This window comes from Ovis aries, chromosome 6 (assembly GCF_016772045.2).
Source record: "Ovis aries strain OAR_USU_Benz2616 breed Rambouillet chromosome 6, ARS-UI_Ramb_v3.0, whole genome shotgun sequence".
Taxonomy (NCBI): Eukaryota; Metazoa; Chordata; class Mammalia; order Artiodactyla; family Bovidae; genus Ovis; species Ovis aries.
The window spans coordinates 78,243,558-78,260,751 of record NC_056059.1 but is presented as its reverse complement, the minus strand read 5'-3'; the positions used below and the strand labels follow the sequence as shown (position 1 = coordinate 78,260,751).

Here is a 17,194-nt window from a genome sequence, read left to right as displayed (position 1 = left end):
AGTTTCTGTATTTCCTCTCTTTCTCATTAACTATCTCAAAAGTTTGTGTGATTTGTGGCCTGAGTTTCCTATGCCAGTGTTGAAAGAACTCACCCTGGCTTTAAGGTCAGGGAGAATACAGACATCTCTCAGTATCCACGGGAATTGGTTCTAGGACTCCAAATCCTCAATTCACAGATGCTCAGGTCCCTTACAGCTGGTCCTCCATATTCACAGATGCTGAACCCATGGATCTGGAAGGCCAACTGTATTATGTGGGTGTTTTACATGCCTGGACACATACAATCCACCTCATAGTATTCCACAAGTCTAGACAATTCAATGTCACTTAGATAAAATGTATAACCATTAATTAAGGGAAGACAAATGTTAAAGGAACAATTTATTGCACTAAACACAGTGAAGTCTAGTTTGCAAATGACTGCATAGATCTGCCACTGAAAAATATGATTTATCTGAAAATATCCTTTATTCACTAAGCATCATTTAATTTGTGAAATTGTTAATTTTGTACTTAGTCACTCAATCATGTCCATCTCTTTGTGACCCCATGGACTGTAGCCAATCAGGCTCCTTCGTCCATGGGGATTCTCTAGGCAAGAATAGGGGCAAGTGGGTTGCCATGCCTTCCTCCAGGGGATCTTCCCAACCCAGGGACTAAACCCAGGTCTCCTACATTGCAGACAGATTCTTTACCATCTGAGCCATGAGGAAGCCATTTTTGTTTAATTTTTAAGATAATACCAATTCTTTTCTAACGAACTTCTGTCGTTTACATATAATCTATACATTAGGTTTATAGCAGTACTATAACACAAAAGATAATCCGCTCTTGAGAGAGCAAATGTATTCTGATGACAAAACATTCTTATTTGACTCAAGCTTGGAAAACTTTGTAAGACCAGATATATCCTGTAATCAAAAGAACTTGTCACAAACCATAAACTTTGACTTTTCCTCCCATGTACCTATACAAAGATGTCATCAAATTTTTTGCAGCAATTTTAAAAAATTATAAAATCAGCATATACTGCTAAATATTTGAAAAAGTCTTACTACATTAATTTAAGTTTACTGGTTTAATATGTTAAAGAAGTAATGCTAATTTACATGGCTAAATTATCATTCTCTTCTAGAATTGTCTTCTTCCAAAATATAAGAAACATTTGCAAATTAGATGATAATAAAGGTATTGACATCTGGATCTGCTGCTGCTGCTGCTAAGTCACTTCAGTCGTGTCTGACTCTGTGCGACCCCATAGAAGGCAGCCCACCAGGCTCCCCCATCCCTGGGATTCTCCAGGCATGAAGACTGGAGTGGGCTGCCATTTCCTTCTCCAATACATGGAAGTGAAAAGTGAAAGTGAAGTCGCTCAGTCGTGTCCAACTCTTCACGACCCCATGGACTGCAGCCTACCAGGCTCCTCTGTCCATGGGATTTTCCAGGCAAGAGTACTGGAGTGGGGTGCCATTGCATCTGAATCAGTCTCACATAAAAATATCAATTACCAATCCAGCAAGTACTACCTTAAAGTTTACTCAGAAAACAGAAAAATAAAAATAATGAAACAAATCAATTTCTCAAAACAAGACCAGAGAAAACCATACTTCTAAAGCTAATTCTCTTTTACTAAAATATTCCTCACTGTTTTTCTTTTACTCTTTGCAACCCCATGGACTATACAGTCCATGCACTTCTCCAGGCCAGAATACTGGAGTGGGTAGCTTTTCCCTTCTCCAGGGGATTTTCCTGACCCAGGAATTGAACAGAGTCTCCTGCATCGCAGGCAGATTCATTACCAACTGAGCTATGAGGGAAGCCCTTCTTTCACTAGAAAAACGGTACTGAAGAATTTATTTACAGGGCAACAATGAAGAAACAGATGTAGAGAATAGACTTATGGACACTGGGCAGGGGAGGGGAGGAGAGTGTGAGATGTAAGGAAAGAAGAACATGGAAACTTACATTACCATATGTAAAATAGAGAGCCAATGGGAATTTGGGAATTTGCTCTGTGGCTCAAGAAACTCAAACAGGAGCTCTGTAACAACCTAGAGGGGTGGGATGGGGAGGGAGATGGGAAGGAGTTCCAAACGGGAGGGGATATATGTATACCTATGGCTGATTCATGTTGAGTTTAATAGGAAACAGCAACATTCTGTAAAGCAATTATCCTTCAATAAAAAATAAAGTAATAAACACACACACACACAGATGAATGATTCTGTGTTTAGAAAAAAGGTAAAACCAATTGCCCAATATATATAAATGTTGCCAAAAACATATGACTTATAATGTGTTTAGATACCAGAAACACTACATTAGCGCATCCTTATTCAAAGTTACCATGTTTAATACAGTGCCGCTTAATTAAGAGGCCATGGTGCACTGTATTTTTTTGCCTGTTTATTCAGTCTTATCAAAGTAGACATCTAACTATGAACCATTTTTTTTGAAGTAGTGTAAATTAACAATGGTATTTGCTTCATTTTCTGCACACTCTAAATCACAGACAAAATTGTCCTTGATGAGTATTAAATGTAACCAGTAAACAATCTTTGCTACTGGTAGATCATGAACTTTACATGGTCTCATCACATCAAGTTGTTTATGAAAGTTTGTAAACTGCATATTTGTCTTTTCTCTGTAACATATGCAGATCTCTGTATATTTGTACTACATATATCTGGCAAGATTGAGAGAGAAAAGAAGAAATAAGGAGAATTGAGGGAAGAAAGGAGAGAAGAGGAAAAAGGACAGATATTTACTTAAAGCATAAATCTAGTTCTAAGCTTACTGAATAATACACCTGCTAAGGATTTTTTTAATGTAACTTATATCATAATACACTGTTCCCTCTAAACTTGAAATACTTTGTAAGCACATAAACTGGAAAATAGATTGGCAGAGTGATGTAGGACTAGAATGTGATCCACTGGTACTCCAGACTAGCATTTGTAGTTCAGCTCCACTTTTGCATCTGATACATCTCATACACCAAATATAGGTTATGTTGTCTTCATGTACCCAATATGCACTTATTTTTTAAAAATAAGTGTTTCATTATTTCTTCAGCAAAATACATCGTATAACTTTATGGTGGACTACAAAGGTAAGAAAAGTGCTATTATAATTTATTAATAGTAAATGTTGGAATAATCCCTATAGTCCCATGTTGCTTAAAGTAACAGGAGGCAGTAGCATAAGAATTGCAATCACTACTTTTATAAATGGATGCTTTTAATAAAATTTATTTTGCAATTAAAACTATGTTGCTAATCATAGTTTGTATCCCAGTTGAATAATAGCACCAGTAATAATAATGCTTCTATTTTAATAAATATTTATATATGCTAGATAGTTTACACACACCCATTCGTTGCTGTTGTTGTCTAGCCACTAAGTCACGTTTGACTCTTTTGAGACCCCATGGATTGCAGCCTGCTGGGTTATTCTGTCCATGGGATTTCCCAGGGAAAAATACTGGAGTGGGTTTCCATTTCCTTCTCCAGGGGAACCTTTGACCCAGGGATCAAACTTGCATCTTCTGAATTGGCAGGCAAATTCTTTACCACTGAGTCACCAGGGAAGCCCACATGTACACATAATTAAATATTTATACATATATATGCCCACACAGACATACACATATGTATTTACTCATACACACACAATTTCAAATATTGCAGTAGTTTTGCAAGGTACTTATATAATAACCCTCATATTACAAATTAGAAAGTGAAACTGACTTGCTCACAGCCACATTACTCATAATTAGTTGTGCCTGAATTTGATTCTAGTCTACCTGACTCCAAAGTCCCTTAACCTAGTTTTTCTCAAAAAGAATAAATACACAAGATATAAAATAATAAAATCTAAGTTTTGTTGACAATTATAAATTCTAAATGATTCGATGAGAAATGTTGCATATATATCACAGGTTGCCCAAGTAAAAATATTAGATCTTTGCAATTATAAAGTGATCTCTTGATAAGATATTATACTTCTTTGGTTCCAGTAAGAAGTTAAGTCCTAATTTGACATCAGTTACGTTTTCTAAATAATGAGACAGTAGTCTTGATGTTCTATGATATAGCTAAATCTTTAAACAAACAAACAAAAAAATGCTGAACCTTAAATTCTTATATACTGCATACAGTGAGAATCTCATGCTCAGTGCAGGTTCCTGGGTGATGAAATGATGATATAATAAGCCCTCAATCTCTGTAATTCATACATAAAACATGCTCTTGCCTTTAACAACATAACATATAACATACCGAGCACTCCTCACCCACATATTGAATGATTAGCTTGATATGTCAATGATAAATACTTCTTCATTATCTATATTATCTCCCCCTGGCCAATTTAAAGTCAAACATGCCTGTTGACAACATATTCAATAAGGTAAATGCTTCATGTTGTTGCAATATTACAAGTAGGAATATTTTACATATAATAATATGATTAGAGAAATATTTCAGATGAATATATAATGTTCTGTGAGTAGGATGAAGTGCTTAGACATTGTAAATGTTTTGAAAAAACCTATGCATATAACTTTCAGATTCTATCAAGCATAATGTTCCTTGGCCGGCTTCCTTCTTGAATGATAATATAATCCAGTATTTTAAAAATCAATAATCAGTTTTCTATTCAAACGATTATGTAGGTTAGAGAATGAAGCTGAAATAAAGAAACTGGAGGGGGGATTTTAACTAGTAGAGGAGAGACTATGCTTTTTAGAGCTGTTGTTAAGCTCACTAGGAAGACAAATCTAAGATTTAATAGATGATTTATAATAATTTTCAGATCATAAAATTGATTTCAATTATCTTCAAGAGCTCAGTTATGCTTCAAGAACTCAAGGATGTTCTGGTCCATTATAAATGTTCATGACCTAATCAACATCTTTCAGAAACCTCTTACCAGTTTTTGAACTTGCACTTTAATTGCTGGGCTATTCTCTGAGGTTTACTACTTCCCAGCCCTCTTCCTTCTTCTCCTGTTGGAACCTACTTCCTTCCAGCCCTCTTTTCAATCTACCCATCACTTTAACCACTGCTTTTACTGCCCTAAACTTAGATTTCAAGGAAAGTGCTATAAAATATAAATGTATTTTTTTCCTTTGAATAAAAATTAACTGCTCAAACAGTTTACATTTGGGGAGGTAATACTGAGGTAAATAAAGTTTACAGGAACTGATTAGTTTCAGGTCATAAAATCAAACTATTTATCACAGAATTTCCAAATCAGTTCTGTTTGAATTATTAAGTCAATGACAGACTTTTTATCTTTTGACAGAATCATACCCAATGGCTTCACTGAATATCTATATAAATAATAGTATGGATGCATGCCTGCATGCTAAGTCGCTTTAGTCATGTCCGACACTGTGTGATCCTATGGACTGTAGCCCTCCAGGCTTCTCTGTCCATGGATTCTCCAGGCAAGAATGCTGGAACAGGTTGCCATGCCCCTCCTCCAAGGGACCTTCCCAAACCAGGGAGCAAACCGGTGACTCCTGCAACTCCTGCACTGCAGGTGGATTCTTTACTGCTGAGCCACTGGGAAAGCCCCAAATAATAGTATAAGAGAGACTAAAGGAAGATATAAAAGAAGAGAGAAATGGAAAAAATCCCATAGTGAGAACAATTTAGACCTGTGGTCTACTAGCTGAGGTTTTTTTTTTTTTTTTCTTAACAATTGTATTGAAATTTTAATTTGATTTTTTAAGTATCTTATAATTCTGACTAAATGTAATTCTAATTGTCTCAAGAATAATGTCAACATAGATTAAAAGATTTCATTAAACACTATCATGAAACAATGAGATTCTTTTATAAACTTTGCAAATTGATGGCAAACTAAGCAACTTCTCAAAATCAAATTATGTATGCTTTGTGTGTCAGTATGTGTTTTGTACATAATAATCAATTCAACAACCCTAATAACTTTCATAGAAAAACACATCATAATCCATCAGCCAGATGGAATATGATAGTTACCTCTATCTGTATCAAATAACATTTATTTAACTTACAAAAACAATTTTGTCTCCAATTTTATCTCCTACCATTGATATGATTCTGTACTTTTTAGAAATGCAAGCTATTATTATTAAAGGTTTCAGATATAAAACCTCATTGCTACTATAATAAAATACATTAAGAACACTAAGGTGAGAAAAAAAGAAAGAGAAGCCTGTTATTTGGAATACTCTAATATATATTCAATGGTTTTATTCTAGACGTAATCAAGCAATCGCGGCTAACAAGTAAAAATGCATGATAATAAAATTCCAAAAATAAGTAAAATAGACTTCTAAGACAAAAATTTTACTGTATCAATTTTAAAGACTTACAAAAAAAATGTGTGACAATATGTCTTTGATTTCTGGCTAATTGCTGTTTATTATGACCGTGGACTTACATATTTGTACTAAAAACATCAATGTAGCATATAAAGAGGTAACATTGGCAAAAAAACCCCAAATAAACACTTAAGTATGATGAGCAGGAAGAAGAAAATACCATTAGAAATAAAAGAAATAAGCAATAGTAACAGAAATCAGACAACAAAGACAAATTTAATAAGAAGCAATAAGATACATAATTCTATATACAGAAATTCTTCTAGTTGTATACAAATTCTTTGCTTATATATATTTTTAAACAATACCTTGATTAAACTTCCTACAAAAACATGGTCTGTTCGTTTCAGCTTATCAAGTACATACAAATGACTGAATAACATTTCTTTTTCAACACGTGTGCTTCCTCAAAGAGCAAAACAGAACTCTATACACACTGGGCTGGATTAAGTCCCAAAGGGATAAGTCAACATTTTTTCCATGTATTTTGAAGGTCTCTCTCTGGACAATTTATTGAAAATATAAAATTGAGACACTAACTGCTCTGTGCCCACCTGTGATAGAGTTAGTACAATTTTCCCTATTCTTTTCTATACTTCTTTCATTTATCTATTATTTTATCTGTATCTGTTTTACTTCTCCTTGTTTTGGGAAAAATCATAATGGTGAAACTGAATTATCATTAAGGCTTGTTTCAAATCAGTGCCTGGGAAATAAATTAGCCTCTATTCTTACAAAGTAATAATGTTAGTAAATGAGAGCTTCCAGGTATGGTGCAGGAAATTAAGGTAATGATAGCCAAGGCTTTAACAAAGTCACAAGAGAATATATAGTATTGATTCTAAGAAAAGATAGATAACAAATAACTATGTCAGTCAATTTAATATATTAGAGTGGAAACATATTAATTAAAATGTAAAATCCTATGATTTAAGGGCAGTGTCTGCTAATGGGTTTCTTTTAGAAAGGATAAAAATATTCTAAAATTAGATAGTGGTGATGGATGCCTCACACTGAATATACTAAAAACAATGGAAGCATATTCTTTAAAAGAGTGAACTTTATGGCATGTAAATTATATCAATAAAAGATTTTAAATTAAATTCTATCATCCATCTAATTTCCCTCTCCTAAAATATCTTTACAGCAAAATATAGACAATATTTTTTATCTAATCCTAACCTGGTCCATGATTGCCACTGAGATATACAAAATGACCTTAGATTTGACTATAATTCACAAGGTTTAAATTAAAAAATAATTACTACTAGCAATATTAGGCAAATGGTTTTATGTAGCTTGTCACTGTTCTCAATAAAAAATTCAACAGAAGTGATATAGTCTTTTAAATACACTGTTGGTGCTTCTACACCAAAGCATATTCTATTTTAACTATGCTCCTTATAACTGTGGAGTCCTCTTGTCATTCCCTCCTGAATCTTCTCTTCTGGGAAATGAGCTGCTTTATTGCTAGCATATTCAGGCTGCTGACTGCTGGTGGAAAGTCATGAAATTTGGCTTATTAACTTCTGTATAAATTGATGTTATCTAACCTCATCTGAGCCTTTACTATTGCTTGGAAATCTTTTTATTAATATCTAATTGGCTCCTTAAAACATTTTCCATAGTGCTCATTTCAAAGCTTTTCAAATCTCCTGTCTTTTTAACATGACCTCACCTATCCATTCAGCAAAGATCAGCATCTCCTACTTGATGAAAAAATTCCTCCACTTCCAAATTTATCTTATCTGTTATTTTCTTCACACCTCAGAAGACAAGGGTCATCTGACTATTTCAAAATAAACCTGACTTATTTCATTACATGTCTGCCACCATCTACCTCTATCATCATGGGCAAGGCAATTTACCTGGCTCCTGATTTTTTCATCTGTAAAATTAATGCCTTGGACTAGGTGAATTCTAAGGCCATTTTCAGTACTGAATCGAGGTTTTTCTCATCTTATGTCTAATCTATGCTTTTCTATCCCCCTAGGACCTTTCCTTTTCATTCAGCCTATATAGTGAAGTCAGTGAAGTCGCTCAGTCGTGTTCGACTCTTTGTGATCCTGTGGACTGTAGCCTACTAGGCTTCTCCATCTATGGGATTCTCCAGGTAAGAATACTGGAGTGGGTTACCATTTCCTTCTCCAGGGGTCTTCCCAACCCAGGAATCGAACCCGGGTCTCCTGCATTGGAGGCAGACGCTTTAACCTCTGAGCCACCTACAAATGAGGCATAAGATACTTTCTCTCTATTAATTTCCTCTTTCCAACTTGATTCTTCACACCCTAGATGTTCTTGCAGCTTCACTTTTAAAAATTCTTCATCACTGCTATCATAAATTAATACTTGTACTATTTCTCAATTAAATGTTTTCAAGCTGTAGATAACACATGAAGACTCTACTGCCACTGACTTATCTCTTCACATCTTCCAATTTGGCTTCTGTTTCTAGCACTTTATCAAAATAGGACAAATGATTTTTCCTCCATGCTTACCCTACTTACATTATCTTGGACATTAAGCACCACCTTGAAACTTTTTCTCACCTTCTCCATAGTTCAGAGGCTTTATTCTTTCACCTCTTTTCCTTCCCTATTTTTATTTTCTTTCCTCAATCTATGTCTTAAATGTGAGTATTCATCAGAGATCTATTTTGTTCTTCTTTCTAAACTTTCTTCTATGAAAACTAATTAATTCTCAGGATCCCAGTTATTATAATGATGTGAATTACAGGAACATTTTTCACTGAATTTCTTTCTATAAGTATGCTTAACATCTCTATGGGTATGTCTCACCAATTTGAAGGCATGTTGAAAATACAGGTCATCACTAGACACCAGTAGCTACCCAGGGAAAAAAGGGAAACCACAAGTTGCCCCTGATCCTATAAGTCTACCTTTCTATTAATGGTATAAGTTACTTTATAGTGACTAGATTTGATATGTCAGGAAGGAGACAAGGTTTCAATGTCAGAGACTATACTCTCCTCTGAGTACACATCTTTAACATAGCTAATTCTTGATTTGACAAAAGTCTCAATGCTCTGAAAGATATTAGAAGTATCGTCCCTTTACAATTACTCAAGTTTGTGGTGTAGATGTGGAATCTCAGAATATTATCTCTTTTTTATACATCATAACAAAAGTACAACCCATGAATTGAATTATCTTCATTTGCTTCTATAGTTCTGTCATTTATTGCTGTAAGGTGATATAAAGATCTTAGTTTCTGAGAAAATTAAAAGTTTCCATTTCAAGTAGACTTAAAAAGAAGGGGAAAAAGGATAGAAAATATAAACTCACACTTTGTCAGTTCCATAACTCCTATAGTCTACAGCAGCTGACACAGCCACAATGAGGGCAGGCATCCCATAGCCGACCAGGTAGAAGTATTTCCTTCTTGAATGTTCACTCTCAAAAACCTCCACCAGCATGATATAGAGCTGCACTCCCTCCAGGAACATCCAGGTGAAGGCAGCCAAGAAGAAGAAATGCAATAGGGCAGCAAAAACTGCACAGGCAATCTAGGGAAAGGAACACATGAGTCAGTCAGATAACTATCAAATGAAGTTCCAATTGCCATAAAGTTAAAATAAATATTTATCAAGACTACAGTAATAAAATAGGTCTGCAAAAGAATTGAGATAAGATTCTTAAAATTCATATACTTAATTCATATATTAAAACATAATCAAATATAACCTATATTTAAAAATCATCAGTTCAGTTCAGTTCAGTCGCTCAGTCGTGTCTGACTCTTTGAGACCCCGTGGACTGCAGCAATGCCAGGCCTCCCTGTCCATGGCCAACTCCTGGAGTTTACTCAGACTCATGGCCATTGAGTCGGTGATACCGTCTAACCATCTCATCCTCTGTCGTCCCCTTCTCCTCTTGCGTTCAATCTTTCCCAGCATCAGGGTCTTTTCAAATGAGCCAGTTTTTCGCATCAGGTGACCAAAGTAATTGAGTTTCAGCTTCAGCATCAGTCTTTCCAATGAATATACAGGACTGATTTCCTTTAGGATGGACTGGCTGGATCTCCCTGAAGTCCAAGGGACTCTCAAGAGTCCTCTCCAACATCACAGTTCAAAAGCATCAATTCTTTGGCGTTCAGCCTTCTTTATAGTCCAACTCTCACGTCCATACATGACTACTGGAAAAACCATAGCTTTGACTAGACAGACTTTTGTTGGCAAAGTAATGTCTCTGCTTTTTAATATGCTGTCTAGGTTGGTCATAACTTTCTTCCAAGGAGCAATCATCTTTTAATTTCATAGCTGCAGTCACCATCTGCAGTGATTTTGGAGCCCCCCAAAATAAAGTCTGTCACTGTTTCCACTGTTTCTTCATCTATTGCCATATTTAACATTTTATTAATAATATATATAGATGAAAGCAGAGCATTATAATAAGAAAAAAGTATAACATGTAAGAAAAGGTTCTAAGAAGATCCTATTGATAATTATACTGGAGATTAGTCTAAAGGTTTTAAAATAGATCTCACAAATTTTTTTCTTGGTCCTGTATAAATAATCCTGTATTTATTAACATACTAAATTCTTCAATGTAAATGAAGGAGAAACACTAAAAACAAGGAGAAAAATAGCTCAAAATAAAAATATAATAATTAAAATAGTTTATGAGATTATTACTTATTATTAATTGTTTATTTCTTCCTTGCTTTGTTTCAGAAAGGATTTAAGCTGAATTGCGAAGTTTGTACTGCAAAGATGTAAAAGTAGATCTGGTAAAAATAAACTGTTCTATAAGTGCTTTCATTTTCTTATTTTTTTTGTGTTATTTTGCTAAATACTGGTCTACACAAGCTTGGCAAAAAAAGGCAGCTGGCCCTTACTCTGTCATATTTTCTAAGGTACCACAAGTTTCAGCTGGCCATATATTAATTTTCTTATGTCTGTTCCTGAAATTCTCACTCTTCTGGAGGGGAAGTCTTTATTTTTATAAGTCCTAAAGGACAGAAATGGTATGGACCTAACAGAAGCAGAAGATATTAAGAAGAGGTGGTAAGAATACACAGAAGAATGATACAAAAAAGATCTTCATGAACCAGATAATCATGATGGTGTGATCACTCACCTAGAGCCAGGCATCCTGGAATGTGAAGTCAAGTGGGCCTTAGAAAGCATCACTACGAACAAAGCTAGTGGAGGTGATGGCATTCCAGTTGAGCTATTTCAAATCCTGAAAGATGATGCTGTGAAAGTGCTGCACTCAATATGCCAGCAAATTTGGAAAACTCAGCAGTGGCCACAGGACTGGAAAAGGTCAGTTTTCATTCCAATCCCAAAGAAAGGCAATGCCAAAGAATGCTCAAACTACCACACAATTGCACTCATCTCAAATGCTAGTAAAGTAATGCTCAAAATTCTCCAAGCCAGGCTCCAGCAATATCTGAACCATGAACTTCCTGATGTTCAAGCTGATTTTAGAAAAGGCACAAGAACCAGAGATCAAATTGCCAACATGCACTGGACCATCGAAAAAGCAAGAGAGTTCCAGAAAAATATCTATTTCTGCTTTATTGACTAGGCCAAAGCCTTTGACTGTGTGGATCACAATCAACTGTGGAAAATTCTGAAAGAGATGGGAATACCAGACTACCTAACCTGTCTCTTGAGAAATCTGTATGCAGGTCAGGAAGCAACAGTTAGAACTGGACATGGAACAACAGACTGGTTCCAAAAAGGAAAAGGAGTACATCAAGGCTGTATATTGTCACCCTGCTTATTTAACTTCCATGCAGAGTACATCATGAGAAACGCTGGACTGGAAGAAACACAAGCTGGAATCAAGATTGCTGGGAGAAATATCAATAACCTCAGATATGCAGATGACACCACCCTTATGGCAAAAGTGAAGAAGAACTAAAAAGCCTCTTGATGAAAGTGAAAGAGGACAGTGAAAAAGTTGGCTTAAAGCTCAACATTCAGAAAACGAAGAGCATGGCATCCGGTCCCATCAATTCATGGGAAATAGATGGGGAAACAGTGGAAACAGTGGCAGACTTTATTTTTTAGGGCTCCAAAATCAATGCAGATGGTGACTGGAGCCATGAAATTAAAAGACGCTTACTCCTTGTAAGAAAAGTTATGACCAACCTAGACAGCATATTGAAAAGCAGAGACATTACTTTGCCAACTAAGGTCTGTCTAGTCAAGGCTATGGTTTTTCCTGTGGTCATGTATGGATGTGAGAGTTGGACTGTGAAGAAGGCTGAGTGCCGAAGAATTGATGCTTTTGAACTGTGATGTTGGAGAAGACTCTTGAGGGTCCCTTCGACTGCAAGGAGATCCAACCAGTCCATTCTGAAGGAGATCAGCCCTGGGATTTCTTTGGAAGGACTGATGCCAAAGCTGAAACTCCAGTACTTTGGCCACCTCATGTGAAGAGTTGACTCATTGGAAAAGAGTCTGATGCTGGGAGGGATTGGGGGCAGGAAGCGAAGGGGACGACAGAGGATCAGATGGCTGGATGGCATCACTGACTCGATGGATGTGAGTCTGAGTGAACTCCGGGAGATGGTGATGGTCAGGGAGGCCTGGCGTGCTGCGATTCATGGAGTTACAAATAGTCGGACACAACTGAGCGACTGAACTGAACTGAACTGACTGAAGTAAAATCTGTGGCTCCTATAAAAAAAAGGGCAGTAAATTCATACAAATGATCTGATTAGTATGGATTCAATGATGAGTATGATCCTTGAGAATGAGGCAAAAAGCAGGTCTATATCCTTGGGTTAGGGAGATGATGATGAATGGGTGGTAAAGAAGTCAGGCACCAAAGGAGCTAGAGAGAGAATAGGAAAGTGAAAGTCACTCAGTTGTGTCTGACACTTTGCAACCCCATGGACTTTATAAACCCACCAGGCTCTTCTGTCCATGGGATTTTCCAGGCAAGAATACTGGAGTGGGTTGCCATTCCCTTCTCCAGGAGATCTTCCCAACCCAGGAATTGAGCCCATATCCCCAGCATTGCTGGCAGATTCCTTAATGTCTAAGCCACCAGGGAGGCCTACAGAGAGAGAAAGCAAAGCCTAACTGCCATATAAGATGCAGAGAGAGGACACATATACAGCAACAAGAGTAAAGACAGTTGGGCTGAACTGCACCTATCCAAGTTTCATATCAATCATTGTCCTCATGCTATTGTCAGAAATTAGTTTTGTGCAGTCTGCAAAATTTGGAGAAGTTTATCATACCATATGTATCATCAGGAAGCAAAAATAAGAATGTTTCTAAGGAAAGGAAAAATCAAAGAGCAGTTGAATTGCAGGTTAAAAAGAGAATGAAATGATTTCTTCTTGGGAAATATCACAGTTTCTTGATTTTTACAGTTAGGGCTTCAACTATTAACTTTTGTTATCAGAGAGTAGTTTTGGAGAAAAAGATGTACACTTTGATTGCTTATTCATCTATATGCATTTCTGAGAAAAATTGTCACATGTGTATATGATAACCAATTAAAAGTATAATCAGTGTAATTGCACCCTTTAATTAATCATGAATGTGTAATCACAAACATGAATTCAACTGCTTTTTCATTGTAAAGACTATACATATGGACTCATACCAGAGAACAGCATTAAGTGAATGAATTATTTATTATGCCTAAAAGACTCCTAAAAAATGAGTTTTCATTTGTAGTTTTAGTCATGAGAACAAATGTGCTATTTTCATGAATCTCAAGGACATAGAAAGGGCCTCACAAAAGTTACAAGTGGGCATAAAATTTGTTTAACATATTAGATATTATCTGTTGATCATATTTTCAGTTTGGTTTTTATCAAGAACAGTTGGCTGGTACTATTCCTTGTTATCCTCTTTTATTTCTTTACCTCCCTTCCTTCCTCCTTTCTTCTCTCCCTTCTTCCCTTCCTTTCTTGATATGGCTAAATGTCATTAGTAATAAAGTATGATGTTAGCATTTAAAATGTAAACAGAACTTGAAAAAATAAAAAGTGTAAAACAAAATATGGGACAAGTATATAAATTAAAAAGAAAACGTACAGTTTGAACTATTTTCCAAAATAAGTCAATGAGAAAAGTCATGTTAACATCCTGTATCATGCATCGAACCTGGACTGGCGATTCATTTCACATATGATATTATACATGTTTCAATGCCATTCTCCCAAATCATCCCACACTCGCCCTCTCCCACAGAGTCCAAAAGACTGTTCGATACATCTGTGTCTCTTTTGCTGGGATGACCCAGAGGGATGGTTGGGGAGGAAGGTGGGAGGGGGTTCAGGATGGGGAACATGTGTACACCTGTGGCAGATTCATGTTGATGTATGGCAAAACCAATATAATATTGTAAAGTAATTATCCTCCAATTGAAATAAATAACATATTAAAAAAGTCATGTTAGACATGCAATTTTCAACATAATTTCCATTGTCTTTAAAAAGTTTATTATGAAAGAACAACAAATACATGTTAGAAAAGATACTCCTCCATTCCCTAAATGACTTAACTCTCCTCAATATTCAGCTCTGTGATTAAAAAATAAAGACTAATAAAGAAACATGGTTCTTTAGAAAGGCAAATTTATGAACAGAATTTCTCAAGAAATGTACATTCATAAATCCATATATTCACTACTTCTTTATGACCATTGACATGAAAAAGTGAAAACTGAATAAGATATGAAAATTCATAACTAAGACAACTGGAAGAGAGGACACTTTCAAACAAGAATATTTTGAGTATTGGAAAGCTACAAGTAGAGAAATTGTTTTCTGATAACAACATAAGTTGCTTACTGGTTGATCTGTTCTGTTGATCCCAATCAAGAAGAGCAGTTCTGCTACAAAAAGGCTGATGCAGAGGTTCTTATGGATGGTGTTACGGTCACTCTGGAGCCCACGGAAAAAGCAAAATGTGAAGATGCAAATCAGGAGGCACACAAGGGACAGCAAAATTCCAACCCAGGTGATCACATCCAGAAGAAGGTCATGGACAGCATCACTATGCTGGAAACACGACAGAAAATACATAAGTTCCAATCATACATAACCAGTTACAAGGTTTTATAAGGGCCTGGATTCATGAAACATGATTTTTAAAATGTATTAAAAATCCTCCACACAAACAATGAGTAAGACGACTTATTTATTTTTTCCAAGTCCACAGGTAAAGCATTTTATCTTTACTCTGAAGTGTAAATCAGTTTGTCAGTAGTGTTCATACCTTACTTAGATATGTTCATTGTCAGCATATAAATAGCTGAAGCAAAACAACTTAGTTCTGGCCGAAGATTTCAAGGTAAAGCTTTTCATTTTTCTACACCATGTTGCTTTTTTACAACTTGTTTTTAAACAATTCTTGTTAGGGAATATTTTCTTTAAAAATTGCTATACATTTAGGGAAGTGGTATCTTAACTGAAATGTTCTCTGAATTATTGTTGTTTTTTAAGTAAAAATTATAACTTATCTGTTCTATAAATTCTTTATCAGAATTTCCAAGGTTGAGTTCATAAAAGTATGTGATTTTATAAAGATCCCCAGTTAATTCTGAAGGACAGTCACATATGTATACCATTTATTTAGTAGAAGATCTAAAAGAAAAAGGATAGTCATTGGATTTATATTCATACTGAAGGGCTTAAAGAGATCAAGCATTGTGATCCCTAAAAGGTTTTACATGAATAGAACCTGTTACATACAGATGGAAAGTAAGCATTCAAAATTATTATACTATATAAGAAGCCCAAAACAGATAGTAGAATTATGAAAAAGAAATATGCTCATGAGACCTTCCACACTGAAACTGCATTTTGTGGCTCTGTTATAGACCTGTGAGTTTCATACCTGACACGTTTCTTGGTTTTTCCACAATCTCATTTGTGTCTTTGTTCTAAGATTTAAAACTCTATTTCTACTCTGTGATAGTTTACCTCCATCCAAAACCACTTCTGTGAAGCTTTAGAATTTATAGTAACCCAACACATTGAGAAGGCAATGGCACTCCACTCCAGTACTCTTGCCTGGAATATCCCATGGATGGAGGAGCCTGGTGGGCTGCAATCCATGGGGTCGCTAAGAGTCGGGCACGACTGAGCAACTTCACTTTCACTTTTCATTTTCATGCATTGGAGAAGGAAATGGCAACCCACTACAGTATTCTTGGTCTGGAGAATCCCAGGGACGGGGAGCCTGATGGGCTGCCATCTATGGGGTTGCACAGAGTCAGACACAACAGAAGCGACTTAGCAGTAGCAACACATTGATATGCCAACATGTTGGAGCAGACTTGAGAAATTTTCTGACTGTCAATTCCTTTTTTCTTTCTAGGTTTCTTGAAAAGTCCTAAAGACCTAACTTCCATCAAAAGGGGAATAAATAAATATTGGTTGATACTTAGGAAATGATATTCAAAAGAGGAGTAGAAAATTAGTGTTCTAGAGGTACAGTCCCAAACATGAATACTTCTCAAAAATCTAATATTAGACTTTAAAAAATGCAAGTAGAAAAAGTACCTATACAGTATGATTCCATTTATGTAAAATTTTAAAAAACACAATTCAATTACACTGATTTTTATGGGTCTATGCATAAGTAGAAAAAAGAATAACATGTGCATAGGAAATTTTTTAGCAGAGAACAGAGATGTGTTTCTAATTGACATCTTCTCAACTGTGGAGATCATACACATTGATTTTTGTTTTAGGATGGAGTTACTGTTTACATTTCATTGATTCCCACATTGTTAGCTCACCTTAGAAATATATATATATATATATATATATATATATACAGTTTTTTTTAAAAATTTTATTTTATCCAGACTTTG

The 17,194-nt window shown here is 35.6% G+C and overlaps 1 protein-coding gene across 24 annotated transcripts in view; it reads right to left on the bottom strand.

The window, feature by feature from the left end:
• ADGRL3 (adhesion G protein-coupled receptor L3) overlaps positions 1 to 17,194 on the bottom strand; it is a 941,652-nt gene that overhangs the window by 96,392 nt on the left and 828,066 nt on the right. For all 24 annotated transcript variants that reach the window (XM_060417626.1, XM_060417634.1, XM_060417623.1 and 21 more), the window contains 2 exons: positions 15,165 to 15,374; positions 9,683 to 9,903 (listed from right to left, as the gene is read on the bottom strand). In XM_060417626.1, coding sequence (XP_060273609.1) covers positions 9,683 to 9,903; positions 15,165 to 15,374 — 431 coding nt within the window. The remainder of the gene's footprint in view (positions 1 to 9,682; positions 9,904 to 15,164; positions 15,375 to 17,194) is intronic.